This window comes from Linepithema humile, chromosome 4 (assembly GCF_040581485.1).
Source record: "Linepithema humile isolate Giens D197 chromosome 4, Lhum_UNIL_v1.0, whole genome shotgun sequence".
NCBI classification, from domain to species: domain Eukaryota; kingdom Metazoa; phylum Arthropoda; class Insecta; order Hymenoptera; family Formicidae; genus Linepithema; species Linepithema humile.
The window spans coordinates 99307-121678 of record NC_090131.1 but is presented as its reverse complement, the minus strand read 5'-3'; the positions used below and the strand labels follow the sequence as shown (position 1 = coordinate 121678).

General features: G+C 34.8%; 4 protein-coding genes across 32 annotated transcripts in view; 1 reads left to right on the top strand and 3 right to left on the bottom strand.

The window, feature by feature from the left end:
* Positions 1–4068, bottom strand: part of CaMKII (Calcium/calmodulin-dependent protein kinase II) — a 102279-nt gene extending 98211 nt beyond the window's left edge. For 14 of the 26 annotated variants that reach the window (XM_012362027.2, XM_012362028.2, XM_012362033.2 and 11 more), the window contains exon 1: positions 3424–4066. In XM_012362027.2, coding sequence (XP_012217450.1) covers positions 3424–3488 — 65 coding nt within the window. In that variant the 5' untranslated portion in view covers positions 3489–4066. Of the gene's footprint in view, positions 1–3423 lie in introns of all 26 variants that reach the window. The other 12 variants (XM_067352726.1, XM_067352729.1, XM_012362023.2 and 9 more) reach the window with 3 other exon arrangements.
* Positions 4069–5490: 1422 nt separating this feature from the next.
* Positions 5491–22372, top strand: part of Fak (protein tyrosine kinase 2 Fak) — a 61219-nt gene continuing 44337 nt past the window's right edge. The window contains exon 1 of the mRNA XM_067352722.1: positions 5491–5640. The gene's annotated coding sequence lies outside the window, so the exon portion shown is untranslated. The remainder of the gene's footprint in view (positions 5641–22372) is intronic.
* Positions 6233–15809, bottom strand: LOC105669183 (organic cation transporter protein). Its single transcript, XM_012361984.2, has 8 exons — positions 14898–15809; positions 11913–12096; positions 11231–11489; positions 8747–9045; positions 8516–8628; positions 8162–8376; positions 7696–8044; positions 6233–7615 (listed from the first exon to the last, which is right to left on the bottom strand). Exons 1-8 carry the CDS (start codon positions 15257–15259, stop codon positions 7432–7434), a joined length of 1965 nt encoding a protein of 654 aa, XP_012217407.2. The 5' UTR covers positions 15260–15809; the 3' UTR covers positions 6233–7431.
* On the bottom strand, positions 19227–22254 carry LOC136999225 (bis(5'-adenosyl)-triphosphatase enpp4-like). 4 transcript variants are annotated; one of them, XM_067352742.1, is made up of 8 exons: positions 21798–22254; positions 21482–21728; positions 21307–21399; positions 20870–21233; positions 20585–20794; positions 20251–20505; positions 20085–20169; positions 19227–19345 (listed from the first exon to the last, which is right to left on the bottom strand). In XM_067352742.1, the coding sequence occupies exons 1-8, from the start codon at positions 21911–21913 to the stop codon at positions 19282–19284; spliced, it is 1434 nt and encodes a 477-aa protein (XP_067208843.1). In that variant the 5' UTR covers positions 21914–22254; the 3' UTR covers positions 19227–19281. The 4 variants fall into 4 exon arrangements, with proteins under 4 accessions (XP_067208843.1, XP_067208842.1, XP_067208845.1 ...); XM_067352741.1 differs by having other exon boundaries at positions 20085–20175; positions 21798–22180; XM_067352744.1 differs by lacking the exon at positions 19227–19345 and adding an exon at positions 19700–19881 and having other exon boundaries at positions 21798–22181.

Here is a 22372-nt window from a genome sequence, read left to right as displayed (position 1 = left end):
ACACACTGTCATTCCCAATCAAAGAGTTAAAGCGTCACTTTTTTACTATCTTCGCGGTAAAATGTCACTGTTTTCGCATTGGCCGATCTTAATTAAATCACTACGCTTGCACACAATATCTGCACGTTTTTTATCAAGTTCTCTAAATAAAACGTTAATTTGGAGCTATTGTTAGAAAAAAATTAACAAAAAATGTACGATTGTTTTGTTGAACAATAAGTGAAAATGAGGATGTCTTCTCGCGAATTGTTCTTTGAATATTATAACAGCACAGTGTGCTCCAGATTAATCGTCTTATATTTAGGCATTTATAATACAATGTTACAATCAATTACAATGGCTGTAATGATTGAAAAAATTGATACCGCCAATGTGTAATATATAATTGATCAATTACACTTCATCGGAGATCGTGCAAAATAATGGTACGATAAATCTTGATTACTTACTGAAACTAAATATTATTCATGTGAAAATTATATTTCAGATTAAAAAAGAATATCATTATTGCCGTTGTACTCAACTATTGATTATAACATTGATTTTATAACAATCTTTTTAACTTAACCTCTGCCTGGCTGCGGCTGGGAGACAACAACATTCGACTGGCATATTCTCCACATACGATTACGTACGAGCATCGCGACTGATACGTAGAAAACTTAATCAAGTATCGTCCGAGAGCAGATGTTCTCGATATAACATGTTTTAAGCATATTCTAGTCTCCGTGTACTTATCAATCGTCACGCACATTCCAAAAAGATGCGAGGGTGTGGTCGAATACATATGTATGTTCCATTGCCTCTGAATATTGCAGAAAACAATGATCACAAATACCGTATTGATATAATCCTAATGAAAGACGAAACAATTTGTTGCATATACGTGTCACATGTTTACGTGTCTACATATTTGTTTAAAAGATACGAGTGTCCAAAGTATGCAAAAAACGAGTATAATTGATATTTGAGATATAATTCTCAATATTTATAAGTTTCATAATCTTATAAATTATGTCCAAATTATATATTCTAATTCTCATGTAGAGCTTAAATAGCGTAAATACTTTGTTAGTATCAAAATATTATATGTAGTAAGAGGATATATATTGTGTAAACAAATAGAGAAATATTTTATAATTATATCTAATAGCATATACTAGTGCATATACTAGTGGGTGTCCTATTTTTTTATTTATAACATGAAATATTTGAAAATGTTCTTACAAAACAAAAGAAAATTTAAACTGTTGTACGTAAACTGAAGTATCATGAAACAGATAAATACTTTTGTTAGCATAAGCATGCGAAATATATAATAATTTGATTTTACGTATTAAACATATATCCATTACAAGTATCAAAGATAATTTTGAAAAATAATCAAGTTTCCGTTGGCAAAACTTTTTCACCCCATCTTCAAAGACGTCAATCAAAAATATGGAAATGCTGCTGGAATTTTGCACTAGTGTTTACTAATATTTGCAATTAAGGCAATCTCTCTTACCTATCACTACACTATTATTATGTAGGAGAATCATCTAAAAATAATTCTTATTTTGTGAAAAAGGTATCGAGGTCGTGAAAAGGCTAACACAATAAAGTGAAGCTACGATGGCTCATCGCTTTCTTACAAAAAGAGTATGAGCGAGGTACAAAGTTCTGTTGATAAAAAAAGAGACATGAGAATATTCGCGAGAATATCGACGTCGTTGTTCCAAAATACGACTTAGAAAACGTCCAACAGTTCACTCGTGGCTTTTTACACAGAAGGTGTAAATCGGGTACAAACTAACGGAGATGTATGTACCGGACCAATGCATCTGAGTATCGATTTTTTAACGCCTCGTTACTTCTACCGGATCTTTTCGTCCCTGGATGAAACGTATCGTAAAGAACGCGAACAAAACTATAACTGCAGTGGTCAAAAGCCATAGAGAAGAAAATTTTCAGTCAATTCGCTGGAAAATGTTACATATGTATACGATAGGTTTATGAATAAATGAGATGAATAAATCAAATTCAATAGAAAATATATCACTAGAAAATATATTGGTAAAGAATATTTTCAAATATGATATTTATTGCAAGAAATACGATATATGTATTTTTTTAGACAAATATCTATATCTGTTACTTATATGAGTGCATACGATTTTATTATTAATAAAAGATTGACTTCCACAACTACGTACTGCATTTAGCATAGAATTTTTCGGTCGGCGATTCATGTTGATAAAACACAAGCAAAATCGCACCAGCGGCAGAATTAATAACTTTGAGAAATGACGACAAGTAAGACTGCAACCACCTGCCGTCGCTTGTGTTGCGGACGAGGACGAAAGAAAGGCGCTAGTTGCCAAGGGGGATGCCAAAGGGGATGCCAAGGGGGATGCCGAGGTGGAGTCGAGGGAGATGCCAAGAGGAGCAAAAGAGAACGTTGCAAAGACACAAGAGACACGATGAAGAAAGAAGCGAGAAAAGCGGAAACGGACATGGAGAAGGTGAGAGGGAGTGAAAGAGGGGGTGAAAGAGGGGGTGAAAGAGGGCTGAAAGAGGGCGGAAAGAGAGCGCACGAAGCGCAGAGAGTAGGGAGCACGAAGGTAAAAAGCGGTGCGACGACATGGTATCGATTCGCTAACAGATCCGCGCCGTACACACGATATTAATGCCTGGCTGTCGCTTCTCGATGGCGCGAGGCCAACGTGCGTCGCTAGAAGAAAACGGTGGAGAGTAACAGACGCCCTGACACTTTATATATAGAGCTTGAGCGGCCCGTGGCGCTTAAATATAGACGAAATGCAACGGGGTGTCTCTTTCTCACTCTACCCCTCCCCCTCTAACACGCGCGCGCACAGAGAGAAAAAGAACGGAGAAACACGCATCTATTTTGCAGTATATACGCGAGAACGCGACACGTAGGAAAGTAGGAGAAAAGATGAGAAGGAATGAACGAAAGAAAATGAATGCAAATGAAAGGAGGGGAGATGGGGGGGGGAGGGCAAAAAAGACCCCGCATACGCAAGGAACAGTTATGGCCGACTGCGCAGCGTCGTCTGCTACAAACATAATGAAACACGGCGGTGTGCTAAGTCGTACTTTTACGCGCGATTCACATTTGCTTGTACGAAAATGCGCGGATACGTGCAAGCAACAACGCCATCCGACACGCAAGAAAATACTCTACTCATGGTGTCAGAATAAACGAAGTTTATTGTTTTTACCTATCGCGGATCTGAATAGAAAAAATAAGATTAGGAAAAAGACTAATTAGAAGATGAAAGTACATTAGGAATAAAGTAAGGAATGGTGTGCATTTACAAATACAAGTACGTGAAAGGAGCACGGTGTATACATGCAGAGTATGCGTATCTCGGTCGCTCGCGCATCGTCAATGAATGCAAAAATTTTTTTAGTACTTACTTGCCGAGTTCCTCCTTCAAGTCGTAGTTGTCACTGAACCGCGTGCAAGCCGTTGGCACGGCCATACCGAGGTTATTCACGATTATTTGAATCGCACCACCAAACTCGGAAACGCGAACGCGAGAGAGCCACTGCCGGCCGCCACTATACTGCACACACGCGCTAGGGGAAACTGCAGGTCAAATTCGATCAATAGAGGGGAACCGCCGCGGCGCTGCTCGAACACCGGGACGGCGGCAGCGGCGCCGGACGACGACGGTGACGGCGACGACGGCTACGACTTCGACTACGACTATGACTACGACGACGACAACGACGATGACGATGACAACGGGAACGGCGACGATAACAACGGTGATGACAACGACACAAGATAAGATGGAGGGGCGGATAGGTCGGACCGGGTGGAAGAAAACCGAGGGACAAAAGCGCCTCTATCCACGGCGATCGCGCGCGATACTGTAGCGCCAATGACGAAAGATAGCAAGGACAACGACGTACGGCGTATGAGGCGGAATCCCTCCTCCGCAATCCGTAATTGTCCACGATACCGGTACGTCTCTGCGCGAATACTGTCACGCCGCAATACACTTTCACACTACTCACCGGCAGATCGTCGACTGACTCACGTAGTGATGGCGCCTGTAGTGAGGGGGTAGCCAATGGCGGCGGCAGATGGAAGGATTCGTATGGCGCGCTTGTTACAACTTGCAGTCAACTCGGACGGAATGACTCGAGACATCTCACGGCTGCTAAAATAAGCGATTGATTGCAAATATTTACTTCTGTATTCCGAACTGACGCGCTTGGAACTAACGGGTAAAAATGACCTGCTGTATCGGTTGGTATAATAGTGCAAGCAATAGCTGTGAGATGTCTCTTGTTCTTCCGTCTGAATTGAGTGCGGTATTATACCGACCGATACGGCGCATCATATTTGCCCGTTGGTCTAGGCGCGTTAGTTCGGAACACAGAGGTAAACATTTGTAATTAATCACTAATTTTATCTGTATTAAAAGCAAAATGAATCTGACTGTTGTTAAAAATGCCGTTTAAAGTGACGGCCGATTGCCGGAATGTATTATTTACCGCGAATGTTTGTGATTAACGGCGTATCATCGATTGTCTAGCAACAGCAGATTGAAACAGGTTAAGTTTTACTGATTGTGAGATTTTGATACTCTAGCATATAATGCTTTTTCTAGTAAAATAACGATTCTTTGAGATTGTATTGTCCAAAGGTGAATCTCGCGTGAGAGATTCTGTATTTCGAGTTGAAAGATGAGAGATCTTTCACGAAATTGGACATTTGTGCTAACTCATTAAAAATATTGTAATTGCCTTTGTTGTGTTTTCAGAATCGACGGATTGTTTCTTTATATTCCCAAAATTGATCAAAATTTTTTTGCAAATTTGACATATTATTTTCTCATTAATGGGCATTTTTTGTTCTATAGTTATATAATATCTGATTCGATATTTGTTCAACATTTTTTATTTTTATTAAAATATTTTGTTTCAACTTGAAATTAGCGTCATATTGTTTTGTTAATTTCGGCCATTTTGTCACTTTGAGAATAGGTCTCGAATTATGGCTAGTCTGAGAATGCGCGCGATGCGATTGCTCTGAATTCTTGCGATTATTGTATCTAAAAGTGAATCTCGCGCGCGAGAGATTACAGTAAATGTGTCCTAGGTTTACAGTAATGCATGCAATCGTATTACAACGATTTCGACGTCGATTCGTTTTGCATATCCGTAGTAATTGTTCGAAATTCTCTTTATATCACTTTGTTTTCCGTCTTAGACACATCAAGAATACAGCGAGAGAGCATGATCATTGCCAGGTGTGATACATCTTTAATTATCTTAAATTAACCATGCTAATAATATTTTTTCAAATATTTTATCATTTTGCCCATTTCTCATGTTAACCAAAATATTTTTAACGTGAATTTCAAGAGTTATTATATCTTGCATAAAGTGCTGAATATCTATTGCAACGGTTTAAACATTGTTTGCAATTATCATCATATACTCTAATATATTTTAATACTTTGATTGAAGTACCGAAGAAAGATTCCTTTCTGTTTCTGTCGTGAAGAGTTACTTGGAATTGTTGGAGGTTTAGTCGATTTGTCTTTATTTCTCCAAGTTATCCTCTCGCCGGTATGCAACAAAGCTGGGATTGATCATCATTAGCATGATTATTATCAGGTATGTGTACTATACAAGTATGTATAATTTTTCAATATCAGCTGTATCATAATATATTTTACACTTTTATTACTAAATTAATATTTTGTACGATATTTTTCTCGGTTGAATATAAACCGATAAAATATGTCTATTATTGCATCATATTTATAAAACTATAGATCTATAACTTTATTGTTCTTCTATTGATGCTCGAAAATGATCTTACTCGCGTTTTAGTCTTGGTATGTGAAAATTACGTTTATAAAATATCATGACCAACAACAAATGACAACGTTATTTATTTGGACAACGAAGTACTGAAAAATAAATGGGCGTTGTAATTTTAACTTCAAAATGAGAAGCAGAGATTGATGGGGCAGGTTGTTTTTACTAAAATTGATTTTCTCTGTTATTCTCTTATCTACTTTTTATATAATTTAAGAGTTACCAATTAAATAGATTATCATTTATTATAGTATATTAGTAATCGCATATTTATCAATATTGACATTCTTATTTATTTATTTATTTAAATTGATCACATTGATTATTATCTATCTGACCGAACATTAGTTTATTTCTATTAAGGTACAGATTGACAGGATACAAGTTAATTTAACATTGTTATTGTATTTATATTATAAAACATTATATATACAACATAAATCGAATTTTAACATTTAGGAAGAACGTTTATATAAATATTTCTATTAATAGGAAGATATTGTGTTAATATCATCTTATGACAAAATTACGATTCGAATATTTGCCATTCCCCCATTTTCATTTACATTTAATACGATATATACATATATAAAATTATACACACACATTATTGCGCATTTCATAAGTTTTACATTGAAACTATAATAATTTCCGAATTTTCGAGCTTGAAGTTAGTACGATCTGTTCGAACATATTTTTAGTTCGAAAGGTCCGAACTGTTTGATAGTTCGATTTCGATATCTGACCTATCTGAACTCCTCATCTGAAATCCTCTTTATCTGAACTTCTTATCTGAAATTTCTGATTTATTGATAATTATTTTTTATTTACTTTTTGTATATTTTCCGATATAATTGTTATCCAAAAGTCAGTACATCTAAAAATTCAATTTTTTAATCGAAGATTGCATTTTGTAAAAAAAAACAAATGCTGGTGTGTTTGCGCATTTTTTAATTTTTGTACAACTTACAGTTTTCTTCTATTGCTAAATACAAATATAGGAGCGATAAATACTAGTAAAAAATTATAAATTTACAATATTGCATAATACTGCATAACTGCTTTTTTGATCCTTGTTTATGTATTCGAAATCCAAGTAAGATTTCAGAATCATCATACATATAAGATATAAAATATAGTAAAGAAAATTGAAAATCTTTTATCATTATATATAAAATCACAGTAAAATTTGAACAGACAATTAACATCAAATTTAATAATTTATTTACTTTCAATTATATAAGTTAATATATTGTATTTTATTTCTTAGTATTATTATTTTTTTATTGTTAATACGATAATTATTAATTATTTCACTATTCTCTCTTTTTCATTGAATTATGCACGCAGCTAGAGCAGCAGTGTGCTACATTTCTTTCTTTTCGTCGATATGAAATTGGAGTGTTAAAAGTTTGATACAGACATGTGTCAAGGTGTCAAGGTTTGATATCTATATGTATCATATGTAACTTGATTTTTATAGCTCCGGTATCACATGATTTTAGAAGAGAAAAAAATATATAATGATAGGTAGACGATAAATGGATTTTACAAAAAATCAGGGCTATCTTTTTATCAGAGAATTCATGCGCTATCCACTTCTGTGGCCGCATTTACACCCTTACGCGATCTTATGCTTGATCTTTGTATCATGCTACTTCTCAGAGTCTCGCCGCGTGTAGACGCTCTCATTGAATTCCGTAGACTGCTGCGTTCAAAGGATCGGAAGATTGCCACTGGTGGCATTACCTCGACTGCAGGTTTTTTCCTAAAAAAACAATATATATATAATAAATATAGGGGGTGCTCCAATCGTTTACAATGCGTTACAATATGTACAATACGTACTTGGAAAGACAGGGCATGTCCCACATTTCCTGATTTTTTCCAAAATCTTCACCATCTTGCAAAGTTTGTGGCAAGTCCTTATCGAGCGTTTCTGGCAAGAAGAGTGTCAGCAGACCACCGAAAACACCTATAATGCCGAGAACTAATAGTGGTAGAATGGATGAGACAACATCCAGGTAAACGACAAAAGGCGCAAGAATGCTAGCCACATATCCCATTATATGAATTAAGGCCACTCCTTGAGCTCTTACAACCGTTGGCAATACCTCAGCCGCGTACTGAAGACCGATATTGTACGAGATGTTAACCCAAAATCTACCAACAATCGCTAAGGTGGCCGAGTAAATATCTGAAACATTTGATTGAAGAAAAAACATCAAGTATTGTATAATTTCGCAGTCTGTGCAATGTCATGTTAATTAATTTTGTGCAAGTAAAAAGGTAATCTCGCAGAGAGTACACTCACTGTTTGACACTGCGCTTGCCCAAATGCTAAAAATTCCGGAAATTACCATGGTACCGCAGGCTAACCATCGTCTACCCCATCGGTCTAGAACGAGGGTGAGGAATGTGTCGGCGGGTAGCTCAGTAAATGCCGCAATGGTAAACGTCATAAAGACGTCGAGTCCGAGATTATTCACATTTCTTACATGACCGTCGAATACCAATGATATAGCCATCCTGCGTTTCGAATACATCGATTGATATACAGATAAAAGGTTATCTTATTCTTTATAGTCATCAAATATCCATTATTGTTGTCAACGCTACGAGAATTGGAGAAAGATCAGTATCGACTTAGTACATAAAAGATACTTACCAAATAATAATGAGAAGGATCGTAACGTTTCGCAAACGTGGACTCTTAAATAAGTCCACTACAGAGTAAGATTTATCTGCTTCTTGTTCCTTGCATGCTCTGGCGCAAGTTTCCTATTACATCAGTAAACGTTTATTAGATAATCAATTTTTATCGATAAATATAATATATAAATTTCATATCTCGATGAACGTAAAAATAAGGAAGAATATAATGAAAAGTGGCTCTTACACGGAACTGCTGATAAACGTTCTCAGGCACTTTCGTCCCGTTGATGCGTTCGAATTTTCCCAGGATTTTAATGGCTCTCTCTACTTGTCCTTGACTAACAAGCCACCTCGCGCTCTCTGGTACCAACCAAGGCGCCGCTATTGCTAGAGCCAGAGGAACGGATATGGCGATGCAAGTCATCCTCCAGTCGGCCAAAAAATACGCGATCCAAGGTAGAATACAGGCGGCGAATGTAAAAAAGAGAGCTATCGACATGTTCGCCACAAAAGTGCGCCACTTTGGTCCCACGTATTCCAATACTTAAAAAAAAGAGACGTATCATTCTATAAATATGATTGTATATTCTGGATCAGAAGGCAAATCCCAGCCAATTCTCGCATCAATGTCAGCGAATTCGCTCGTACCTGCCTTTTCAATTAAGTATCACATTTTGGCACATGTGCTCGTGGGATATTATTGCATTCTTGTAAATATTGATTCGACATCTGCGAAATCCTAATATTGATTAAGATCCAAATTTTAGTCGCTCACGCTAGAAAAGTCACAATATCACTGAGATCGTTTCGATCGCTGTATACTGTACGTGTACATGTACAAGTATTTTGCGTCTCGTAGTTGCGTCTCAAAATTTACGGATTGAAATGTTGCGGCTACACGCATGTATATAACAACGATACGCGGCGTATGATTTACTTTTTCACAGACTTTATATCATCTTGATAAATTATGCAGACAATCAACTGCTTTGAGATAGATTTAACTAAATTATTTACATCGTCACGCGTCGATATTTTTCGCCCTGACATTGTGCAAAAACGTGATCTTGTGTCTAGAACGAAAATCAGAGAACGCGCTGAACTCTCTGAAACCTTGTAATTTGAGCATACTCAATTACTAGCATAATAGGATGTTTAATAGTTGGCGTAAAGTTTTCGTTGCGTTAATAATTGAACATTAATTAATTTCGTCTTTGTCGTACAAGAACGAATACTCGAGCATAATACTTTCCGTTTGTTAAAGATAGCGTTTGCGAAAGATAGCGCATTACTATTAATAGTATCGTAATTAGATCGACAAGTAGTTTTTTCCATGTACTATCTTCGTATTATCCATTACATCTATTTGTGAAGCGTAAAAATAATCAAACCAGTCTATGCATATGTAATGATAGTTACAAGGCTGCGCGAAGCAGTAGAAATTGATTTTCATATATTTCAAGACACTTGAAAATATATCGGTTGCATATTTATTGAATAATTTCACAAGTTACGAGACGCGTGTCAGTATTAGTCTTGAATATTGATTTTTTATATTTCTTATTCCACAATCATTATGAGAAAAGTGAAAAATTTTTTCCTTTTTTTAATATTTTCTCTCTATTCAGAACAGATAAATTGATACAAGCTATAAAACCACGGTTGAGTCATAGAGACAAGGTGTTGTCAAAGATAATACCGTGCAATATTCCAACCTGTACGATTTAACGAAATGTCAGCGAATGTAGTCAAACGAAATATATAATTCTTTTGCGAACTGCACATAGTTACACATATAGTCTTTTAATTTAATAACGGCACATGCCTCTCTCTTTCTCTCTTTCTGACATTGGCAACGCTTCTATCGATAGCGGAATCGGCAAAACGGAACTGACAAAATGCGCGAGTGCAATCACCGTGACTTGGTGAGTCAAACCGAGTGAGCTTGACCTGAAAGCTGAATCCCGCGATCGTAATCGGCCGTGACTCGATACTCTCAAGATACTCCGAGATAAAAGCTGATCGAGAGTGACAATCATCATTCGGACTGGCGGATTACCCATTTATTTGGCCAAGGTCCACCGACGATAATTACAAGCATAGTTGGAAAAATAAAGCAGAAAAGGAAAAAATTACATCTACATCTCTTCCACTGTAATGTTTTCGGGTACATTTATACACGTATAAATTGCGAATTGTTTGGATTCCAAGGCGTTTGTGATGATTTAATCAACTTAATTATAATTGCAACAAAATAACGACGATTGTTGAAGGTTGATGATTAATGGTTTGGTGAATGCAAGGAGATGTGCATTCTAGCACATAGCATTGTTCTACACATATTGTTCACAACATATTTAAAAGAAGAATATGAGAAGTATTCTTTGAATAGAAACGCGTATACCGAGTTTCCAATGTTATTTTCAGGATGGCACTAATCAAAATTAAGCTCGGTAGGAAAGAAAATTGATTCCAAAAAATCGATCGATCGATTCCACCTGGAATTCCGCCGATCCTATTAGACAAGCATATCGCTAGATATTTAATTGTACGTTTCAAATAATTTAATGATTGATAGTAGAAATAGCGATTATTCGCATTACTGTAATTTGACGCGAATGAAAGTTGAACCATAATTTGTTTCGTCGTCGATTCTTGATTCGTACCATTTTTAATGAAGGAATTGGAAATTTATAAGGATTCTACAACATACATGTGTCATATATACCTAATATATACATCATAGTGAAGCAATTATCGAAAGCGAAGCCGACGAAAAACCGGCACAGCGCAAACTCCCAAAAACTGCCGGCCAGCACTGTCGCGACGCCCGCCAAGAATCCAGTGACATTGGCACCGACCAACGCCGGTATCCTGCCGTATCTGTCAGCGATCCATCCAAAAATCAGGCCGCCGAAGATCGCACCGACGAAAAAGACGCTCTGGGCTGTCGTCGGCAGTGCGCTGTGTTCGCATACCCAGCCCAACTGCAACGGAGATCTAGGATCGAATAATTTATTTCTCGGATCGACACGTGCTCGTTGAAGCTATCGTTCGTTGATAAACGCACCGAGAACGATTTGTGTTACAAATCTTGTTACAGTTTTTAGGAGATGATTTAAAATTAATGTAGAAAATTAACGTGTGTGTAGAAGAATTGAGAAGGCTTAATTCTATGAAAAAAAAGTAAGAGTGACCAGTTTCTCACGACTTGCATTGTCCTTGTAGTAGTGCATTCACGAGTGTGCAACATTTAACACGCGTTGATAATACGCGTTATTCGGTTGTCGGTCGTAAATGTATTATTGTTTATTAGTTTATTGTGTATGTCGGTCTTATCACGTTGTCACACCATAAGCCGCTCGTTATTCGCCACATTCGAGTTACTTTGAAATGTTTTTCCTTATTACCTCGGTCGCTACAGTCTCGTAGGGGATGTCGGTGAAGTTAAACTCCCAACCGTGCGAACAACTTTTCTTCGGCCAATTCGGATCAGCCTTTTCGATCCCTTTTAACAGAAGATCTGTGTAATTCATATCATACATCGTACATTTGGAGTAGCCATCTTCATTAGCCGGTATAGCCAACGCAATTCTGAAAAATGAATAAAAACATGGGTCTACATCAGGGAAGTCGACACAATGTGTCAACACAAAGTTCTGATAAAGCAGTATCGATATAGCGAGAAGCTCTAGTAAATGTCAAATGTTCAATAAATGTCACGTGCAGAAGGGAGTATTCCGAGAGAAATTGAAAATGACGCCAGCAATTAAGACCGTGTATAGAGATTTCGAATTATTGTGTATGCTGCTACAACTAATAGCGCATGCAATCAGACCTTTACGTAACATTTACGCAAATGAACGAATACATCTGACAACGATTGCAATGCACGTACTACATTTTTTATCCTCGATACGCTCGCGCGTATCTCTTCTCACGCACTTAACGAGTCAATACCTAGCTGCGCAACAATATTAAAGTTACACAGCTGAACCACATCAATTTAAATGCCTGTTCAAAAAACAAATTCTCATTAAAGTCATACATTTTCATATATATTATTTGTGAAAGCATTATTAATAATTATATAAATTTCTTTTACTCGAATGAAACTTGTCACAAAACGAGGAGATTATTTGAAAGATTAGCAAATTGATTACGATATTATATTTTCCGTTTATCTTTGAGTAAATTTTGCTGGAACAAATTTGTTATTTACAGCTTAATTATTAAGATATTCATATGTAATGTTACGAAACAGTGAAACAAGTGAGATTTAATTGAATCTTTGTTGATCTTGTTGGGAAAAATTTGATTTCTTCAAAAAATTCATAAAAACTATAGATATTCATGAAACTTTGCGGATACATCGCGAAATACTTTATATAATTATACAGTATACGTAAAGTACTTTAAAGTTATTCTTTTTGACATCTTTTGACACAATCGTAGTTTTTAAATAATTTTTATAAATTTTATCGCCTGTGCTTGTACATAATCGTGCAATTACAAAATATGATATAGAGCGAAATGCTCATCACAGAGACACTTGCCGTGTAAGAACATCCGTCTCTTGTCGCTCACGTGCAATCAGCGTGACATTAGCATGGTGTTGTGTCGAAAGATTTACACAAGTATTTTTTACGTTCACGCTCTCATTGCTTATATGAAGGTTTCGAGTAAATTTATTATTAATTATCTACGAATATTCTGACCAGCTTTCAAACCTAAACCTATTGCATCAAGTTATGTGTATTTGAAGTATGTATTTAATGTTTTTAAAGAAATTTTTTTCATTCCATTTAGTATGATAAGTCATAATAATATTGCAAGTATGATCTATTATACGGATTAGCAAAAATAGCAGTGCATCTGCTGCTCCATTTGAAAACGATTAAAAGTGCTATATGATGTGTGCGCGTGTGTGTCATATTTTAATATTTTTAATATTCGCTTGAATACTTTTTTTTCTGTGCACGCGCATGTGTTTATTTTTAGGATTCGCAAGAAACAAACAAAAACTGCCATTGACCAAAACCGATCATTTATCTCGTCATTACGCTGACGTCAGAAACTATTAACTTGCACATAGGATTATTAACTATGCGAACCTTGTCGAACCGAATCACGCAATTAAATTGCGAAGGTCCCGACATCGTGTCGTTTCTATACTTTCCCTAGCTGAACGTCACGCTTGTGTCAGGAGGCAAAAACGTTAATGCTGCGATAATAACGATAATAACAAAAGTAACACGTATCGTGTTGATTGGTCTTTTTTTTAACGAATATTTTTCAAACGAGAAATATGTTGAGAAGCCAAATGCTTCTTTTACGAAATAATTTACGTATAATGTGTCACGTTTGACAATATAATTGTAATGTGTGACACTAAGAAGTGAGAAAATATAACAGATTGCTGTCATCGCTTCTGCGTATTTCAGATAATTGGAATGTTGATTCACAATTACAATGCAAGCAATTACTTAAGTGAAATAATGATTTCCACTAACCTGTTTAAAGATGTAATCGATAACATCAAAAAGAAAATAAGTAATCGATCGTTGAGTCGTTGTGAACAACGAAACACAAAAAGCAAGAAAAAAAAGAAGAAAAAGAGAAAAGTATGTACTTACAAAAGTGCAATTGCACAAAGAGATGAAATAATATTTAAAAAACTTTAAAATACCAATATGGTTGAGAAACCAAATGCTTCTCTTACGAAATAATTTACGTATAGTATGTCATGTTTGACAATATAATCGTAATGTGTTAATCAAGAAGTGAGAAAATATAACAGATTGCTGTCATCGCTTCTGCGTATTTCAGATAATTGGAATGTTCGTGAGTGTTTTTATCACATTTCTGTAAAGTAAAAATGTAAGGTTTCTTTTCCTAATGCGACATGTGTCGCATATTATTGTACGCAATTGTATCTATATCTTTTTTTACACACATTTATGTCACACTATATTATCCTATATGAAAGTTTAAATATGTAGTTATTTCTGCGAAATTGTTTTAATCGAAACAACATTCGATATTCAGACTTGGTAGTTTTGTCGCTTGGCAGGCACGTCTTTACAGACACAGCTGTTCAAATTTCCCATGATTTTGCTAATCTATCAACTATATAAATGACTTTTACACAAAGAACTGATTTAACTGCTTTACGTTTTACGTTAACCAAATAGAAGAGATACGAGAGATGATATGAGAGAAGGTGCAAACTAAAAAAATGTACGTGTCTATAAAGACACGAAACAATGCGCGGAAATGCAATTAACACTATTATAATTTTCCCGCATTTTTCGAAATAATCCTACGGTTCTCCAAACGTACGCCTTTGTTAAATCGTGACGTGAAATTGCAACAATGATCAATTTTTGCCCTACCTTTTCTCGATCGTAAGATTCTCTAATTCCGGTACACGACACCAGTGCTCTTCCGGCACTAGAGTGATGAATATTTGCGAGAAGTACACCCAGGCGACGAAGAAGGCGAACGGTATCATCAACACAAATAGAATTCTCTGATAGGTGCCGAATTCGCCGACATGCGGCAGCAAATCATCAAAATCCATATCCTTGGGCTGTTCCTGATCATCCTGCTCCCCGTCCTTGTGATTCTTGGCAGATTTCTTGCCGGTCACCGGAAGTCCGTCGGACGAAGCTGACAGGCCATCTGGACTTGTGTCTTTCGAGGACATGTCTCCAGAAACCCCGCCAGACGCGGTAAATTTCTCTTGTGGCGGCATATCACTGTCGACCGAAATCTCCGAAGCTCCTCGAGAAAAGAGAGGAGGCAACACTTTCTTCGCACGACGAACCTTGCGATTCGGCTCCAGCCTTTGGGATATGCTGCACCGCACTTTAAAGATATACTACTCTCCAGCCTTTGCTTTACGATGATGAATGAACGACACTTGCAAAGAGAGTCTGGAAGAACATCCTTGATCATTCGAAAAATCTTAATTGTCTTATTGTGATAAAACAAGTCGTCGTGCGCTATCTCCTCGAGCACTCGTCGCGATAATTAAATCGACAAAATTGATCGACTTGTCGAGTTGCCGATTGATTGACTTTAATCAAACAGTCGCAGGCAAATACATCGTGCGAGCCAAGACTCAAAAGAATGTAGTTTATTTAGAGCAGAATAATTGACGGAAAAAAAAGCGGGTTAATCCTGAGACGAGAGATTGGAACGACTGAAACGATCTGCACCGTTTGTAGCTAGCTATATAAGCACCGACTGTGGACATATCCCTCCTCTCTGTCACTCTCTTTCTTTCTCTCTCTCTCTCTCTCTCTCTCTCTTTCCCTCCCTCCCCCCCCTCTCTCTCTCTCTCTCTCTCTCTCTATGTCTCTGCTGCTGCTGCTGCTGCTGCTGCTGCTACTGCTACTGCTACTGCTACTGCTACTGCTGCTGTTACTGAACACAATTCATGTTCAAGTGGCATTGAACGCGCCACGGATCACATCGATCGTCCTCGTCCATTGCTGCTTCTCGAACCACCGGCCTCTTCTTTCTTCTAGAAACGCGCATATCCCATACCGCGCAGACACCTAGTAGATATTTTTGGATATTGATTCAATATCCCGCTAACTCGCAGTATCCACATAAAAATTTAGTTCTGAAAGGGTTTATGGAAATAAAAATATTTTGGAACAATAATATGGAACGTCATAATGATTTTTTCTTTCAATTATTATAGCCATATTTATTGCGCTCTAAATTGATTCCAATCTAATTGAAAAATACGTGCAGAATATGTGCAGCATGCAATATAAAACAATATTGATAGCAACATATAAAGATTTTTAAATAAGATTAAAAAAGTAATAGCAATTATGTGAATTTTTATATCAGGAGAAATATGAAATAATGTATGATTTATAAAGCAGTAATTTTGAATTCTATAATAAATCTGTGAAAAAGAAACGATTGTATAAATTATACTTAAAAGTTAATAGTAAAGAAGATGACCTAATTTACTTTTTCCAACAATTTAAATACAACCAAGCAATTGACTAGCAATTGGCTACATCAATACCATACATATTAATCAACTAATCCCTAGGCAATGCAATCTTAGGTCATGTTTTGTCTTACAAACAAAATCTTTATTTCTAGAAACTTTACTTGTTCCTATTTCGATTCTAAAATAGTTACTTGTTTCATTCAATTCTATATACTAATAAAATTGTAACGACCGTTGTTGTTTTCGGAAAGATGTCACGAAAGTATTGCTATGATAGATATTTTGTGAGCGCTTAAGAGGGATACAATTATATGTACATATTAATTCTCCTCCAATGTGTTCACACAAAATTATAACTCATGATTTTGTACAAATAATGTTCTCATTTGAGATTTATATTTTTGAATAAAATAAACGGTAAAAATAACGAGACAAAATATTAATGTCATATTATTGTTACTTTTCTTTGAAAAGAAAAGAATTATAAGCATTATATGATTTAATTATTATTCTCTTTCTTATTTTTTTGACTTAATATATGATTATTAGTAGAAGAGAATAATATTAATTTATGCGCGAAAGCTCGAAACAACAGGCGTCATATTTGTACAAACATTTAGGCAACAAATCATTCTGATGACACGAGTCTGTAAATCCCACTTGATAATGATCTGTGAAATTCCACACTGTGTGTGGAATTTTTTTGCAGTTTAGTATATAAGTATGTCTGATTCCAAGGAACATTTATTTTTGCTATACATCTAGAAGTATAAAATAATCGACTTGTTAGTGAGTCAAGTGGCGCTTCCACAATTCATGCCGAAGCATGATTTTCACTCTTTATATTAATCAATGTTTATCTGATCAAACAAGAATTGATATACTAGACTAAGTATTGACATACCTACTTTATCATATCTCTATTGCCGCAAAAGTCTTCTTTCACTGTGTTCTCAATATGCGGACAATCGAAAGCAAGTGAGATGATCTTATCTATAAAACCGTCGCAATATCTTCTGAGAGCGTTATCGCGATTACGGACAAAGTTGAACACAAATTGTTTATCGTGGAGTCATAATGTCCGTAATTAATATAATATCACTGTCTGTGTCGTAATACGATGAATAAAATGGCATCAACGATCTGTATGTTTATTTCTCATTTGACAGCTTTTATAAACGAACGCTAATATAATTGTCACAATAGTTTCGTAAGATTTTATGTATTTAAAATATAAATAGCGTGTATGTGTGTGTGTAGGGTTATGAAATTTTTACTTGTAATAAGATTGTAATTAATTGCAATTTATTACTATTTTAAGATGTTAAAAGCATATGCATACAGCACATTATGAAAAATTCGCCTTATTCTTATCTGAGACGGCGTGTAAACGTTTTTATCTTTACGAAACTATTGTGACAGTTATATTAGCATTCATTGTAAAAGCTGTCAAATGAGAAAGCATACAGAAAGCAAATTGCGAACATTTGTTTTGTGATTACTCGATTTTTTATTTTAAGAACAAACGTACACGCACAAAGATGCAAATCAAAGTCTTAAAGCGAAAAATGTGGATTTATCTATATTTGTCAACAGATCTCGCAAATATTGTTAGTTATTTTTCACATGGAACAATTTGAATAAATTATTTCGATTACGTCTTGTCTGCGCGATCAGTTCTACGAGATTCGCCCGACGATATATGTATACATACCAGGGAGAACAATAGGTCTAAGAAACGTCTAATAGACGTCTATCGACGTCTATTAGACGTCTATCGACGTCTATTAGACGTTTCTTAGACCTATTGTTCTCCCTGGTATGTATACATATATCGTCGGGCGAATCTCGTAGAACTGATCGCGCAGACAAGACGTAATCGAAATAATTTATTCAAATTGTTCCATGTGAAAAATAACTAACAATATTTGCGAGATCTGTTGACAAATATAGATAAATCCACATTTTTCTAATAGACGTCTATCGACGTCTATTAGACGTCTATCGACGTCTATTAGACGTTTCTTAGACGTTTTTTAGACCTGTTGTTCTCCCTGGGATGGTTATAACTCTAAAACATATAATAAATGAAAAACGATGAAAAAAATATCCTCGACATAAAATATAGACGCAGACAATTCTCTTTGCAATACTTTCTATTTTGTAATTGTGTTAATATACAGCAATAGAGCAAGAGCTGGGTTGAGTTGCTCAAAAATTCACATTTATTAATTAAAAACAGACGTTTCATGTCACTCGACTCGAGTCCCACTCACTGCTGTGGACACATGTCACATTTCTAATTTCTTTTTACATAATTTTGACGAACCGTTCAAGTTAGACAGTCCGTGGCTTCACACATATATATTTAAACTAACTACAAATAATGTACGACACGTATTATCAGAGGATGCGTTTCCTAAATCAAAAACTACGCTTATTCAACGCTTCTCTATTCGTGTAATAATTTGTTTGTAAAAATTAACACTGAAGATGGCCACATCCCTTGGCCGAAACGTCTGTTTTTAATTAATAAATGTGAATTTTTGAGCAACTCAACCCAGCTCTTGCTCTATTGCTGTATATTAACACAATTCTTAATTTAATTAAGGAAGAGCAATAACCTAATATTATTTGTAATTTTTCTATTTTGTAATATACTTAATTGTTGGAAGATATCAAAACATTGAATAATGAATATTGAATATTTGAGGATAAAAGTAATTAAAACAATAGACATAAATGCTTTTTTCTGTTTACGTGTTTATTTGAAATGTTAATTATTATTATTAATATTCTCATAAATGAGGAATTAAGCTTTCATCCCAAAGTTGCTGAGTTTCTGAATCATCCAGTACTCTTCTAAAAATAAAAATTACGTAAAAGTTAATATTGAAATATTAAAGTTAAAGTATCTTAACTTTATTACATTATTTATTCAACAAGATGTATATTTATATTGTAATAACATTACACACACTCACATACATACAAACACACACACACGCACGCACATGCGCTAATATTGTACATCACAGTTTATTAAGTTAATATTTTTCAAAATTTGCTAGATTAGTGTTATTTTGTTCTATGATTTAGCAAAATTTTAACATTTTAAATGTTTTAAAACCTTTGCCAACATTTTTTTCTTATCAATCCATTTATGGAATTAAAAATATCTCTTTATGCGACATAAAGTCTAAAGAGATGCAAAAATAAATTAATATTGTACAGTTTATTACTAAAATACAATTATATACTAAAATACAATTTATATTACTGTCATATTACATTCTTCGCGTATCTATTTCTGATTAAAATTCTCTAACTAAAAATCAAGGAAAATATGAATATCATATTTGTTATCAATTTATTCTCCCACTGTATAATATGATTCCCTGAAAAAAAAAAAAATAATTTTGTTACTAAAGCTTCTTAATGCGTTAAGTGTGTGCATTAGTTTAAATGAAATAAGATAGTAATAAATTTTAATTTAAAACAATATACATATACAAAAATAACTGGAAAAATTCAAACTTTTCAAATGTTGCAGATTGAAAATTCTAGTCTTTTAATGTTAATTATTGACTTGTTGTTTTACCTGTAACCATGTGATAATCTTCGTTTTTTTCTATAAATTATTGTCACCAATATTAAACTTCCTAGTAATATGGCGATTACGATAACTGCAACTAAAGAGATATTAATACAACCTCAGAAAAAAATTCATATACAATTTATATAAAATTCTTAAAAATGATACTTACAGATTATTTTATATGTAGATATTGATAAATCTTTCGGCTGTGTCCTAAGGCACTTTGTTATATGAGATAAAGTACCATTAACTATAGGGCACTCCAAATCAAGTATTTTACAAAATAAGGGAAATAAGTCCGTGTTATTAAAAGGTTCTAATTTACATCCCGATAAAAAGGCAGGTCCACTTGCAAAGAAAAATGGATGCATCTCCACAGCTTCGTTATTGTAACCATGCAGTCCAAATTCCGTCTGATTATTAACTAATTGGAAATGATAATTTTATGTTAAAACTTATGCGATAAATATGGCAATAAATATGTGGACATAATGCAAAATTACCCGTAATATTAAATTCCTTTTTGTAATATTTTATAGTATCATAGAGATTCTGAAATGCATATCCAACTTCAGCTATGATAAAAATAGACCCTACACGGGTATTATTGCCATAATGATATTTCTTTGGAATATCTTTTCTTTTATATACTTCGAACGTCTTCGTTTGTTCTGCGGCAGACTTTAATTTTTGATAAATCAAGTCTTCTTTCCCTAATAGGAGTATTTTAAAAAAGATGTAGTGACACGAGTAGTAATTTTACAATGCATATTATAAAATAACCTTACCAGGGTTTGGAAAAATATGTAATCCTGGAGATGTTCCTACAAACGTATAATCACTGGCGTTGATATAATTTGTCAAATTTATTATTCGTTCCATTGTGACCGACGCCATGCCATGATCGCTTAAGTGAATTACATTAAGATCTGTCAAACCATAATAATCAATTTTGTCATGCATGTATCTTGTAATATTGTCCAATCTTTGTAAAATTTTATTAAATTCAGGAGTGTTAATTCCAATAGCATGACCATGATAATCTGGTTCTTCGATATATAATATTCCAAAATTTATTGGATTTGTGGGATGTACAAACCATGACATTAATGTATCGATTCTGTCTTCCCATGGAATTTTGTCATTGAATTGCTAAAATGTTTAACAATTAAATTAATTTTTAGAATCTTTAGCACTAAATTATATTGTCTGATAATATACGTACTTGTGAAAAGGTAGGCGATATTCCTTGATATTCAAAAGCAGAACCTGGCCACATCATTGTACCACTGTGTCTGCCATTTTTTTCATTAACCGTCTAGAGCATTAATCAAATGAAAATCATATACCAAGAATGTATATTAAAAAGTAAAATATAATTATTATTCTTTTAAACATACCCAAATAGGAAGAACATTGTTATCATAGTGATACAGCTTGTAGGAATATTTTGTAATATTGCCCGTGGTGAGATCATAAAATTCATTATCTACAACCCCATGTGTTTCTGCGTATAATCCTGTTGCCATTGTATGATGATTGGGAAAAGTTTTAGTGACAAAGATGTTGATCATATAGTCTGTATATGTGCCTTTTGTTTTTAATTGGTTCATAAACGGTGTTAGATTTCTCTCAAAGTAGTCATACCTGCCAAAAGTAGAAATAAAATTAAAATTATATATTCTTATTTCTAAATGTATGATATTTGCGCTGTACCTGAAGGCATCATAGGAAACGACTAATAATTTTGGATGTTGAACATTCAACACAGGGCCTGCTTGGGCATTGAGCAAAAAGAGAAACAACGAAACAAATGGGGCTGTAGAAATCATGGTGAAATAATTTGGGTAATTTACGAGAACGTCATATAGATAGATAATTTATCCTCTTGATATCTTTAAAATGACAGCACATGTGACATTCATGGCTACAAAGATAACCTGTTAGTTGTTGGATAGTTCCGATCTAAATTTAGAAAAAAATAATACACGTGACACAATAACGATCGTAACTCGACAGAACTCGAACCTCGAGTCTGCTCTACGCAACTGCACTATATTACACTTTAAGTTACACTTTATATCCTTAAAATGAATGAAATATATAAGAGAGAAAGAGAGAGAGCGGAAAAGTACAGAAGGCTCCAGAAGGCTCGACTACAAAGAACAGATATACTTATCTCATTTTAGACCACGAGCAAAATGCCTTAATACGGCTTGACAGGGGATAAGTTTTTTCTTTTTTTCTTCTCTTTTGTTTTCCAGCAAGATAAGCAGGGAGAAGAGATAATC

Excerpts from the sequence above, each read along its gene's own strand:
- LOC105669183 (XM_012361984.2), bottom strand. The coding sequence starts at position 15,259 with ATGCCGCCACAAGAGAAATTTACCGCGTCTGGCGGGGTTTCTGGAGAC. Across the intron at positions 11,490-11,912 it reads ACGAGACTGTAGCGACCGAG|TTGGGCTGGGTATGCGAACA; the intron begins GTAATAAGGAAA and ends TCTCCGTTGCAG. Across the intron at positions 8,629-8,746 it reads ACGTTTATCAGCAGTTCCGT|GAAACTTGCGCCAGAGCATG; the intron begins GTAAGAGCCACT and ends CTGATGTAATAG.
- LOC136999225 (XM_067352741.1), bottom strand. The coding sequence starts at position 21,913 with ATGATTTCTACAGCCCCATTTGTTTCGTTGTTTCTCTTTTTGCTCAAT. Across the intron at positions 21,234-21,306 it reads TATCGCCTACCTTTTCACAA|CAATTCAATGACAAAATTCC; the intron begins GTACGTATATTA and ends TAAACATTTTAG. Across the intron at positions 20,506-20,584 it reads AAAGGAATTTAATATTACGG|TTAATAATCAGACGGAATTT; the intron begins GTAATTTTGCAT and ends ATTTCCAATTAG.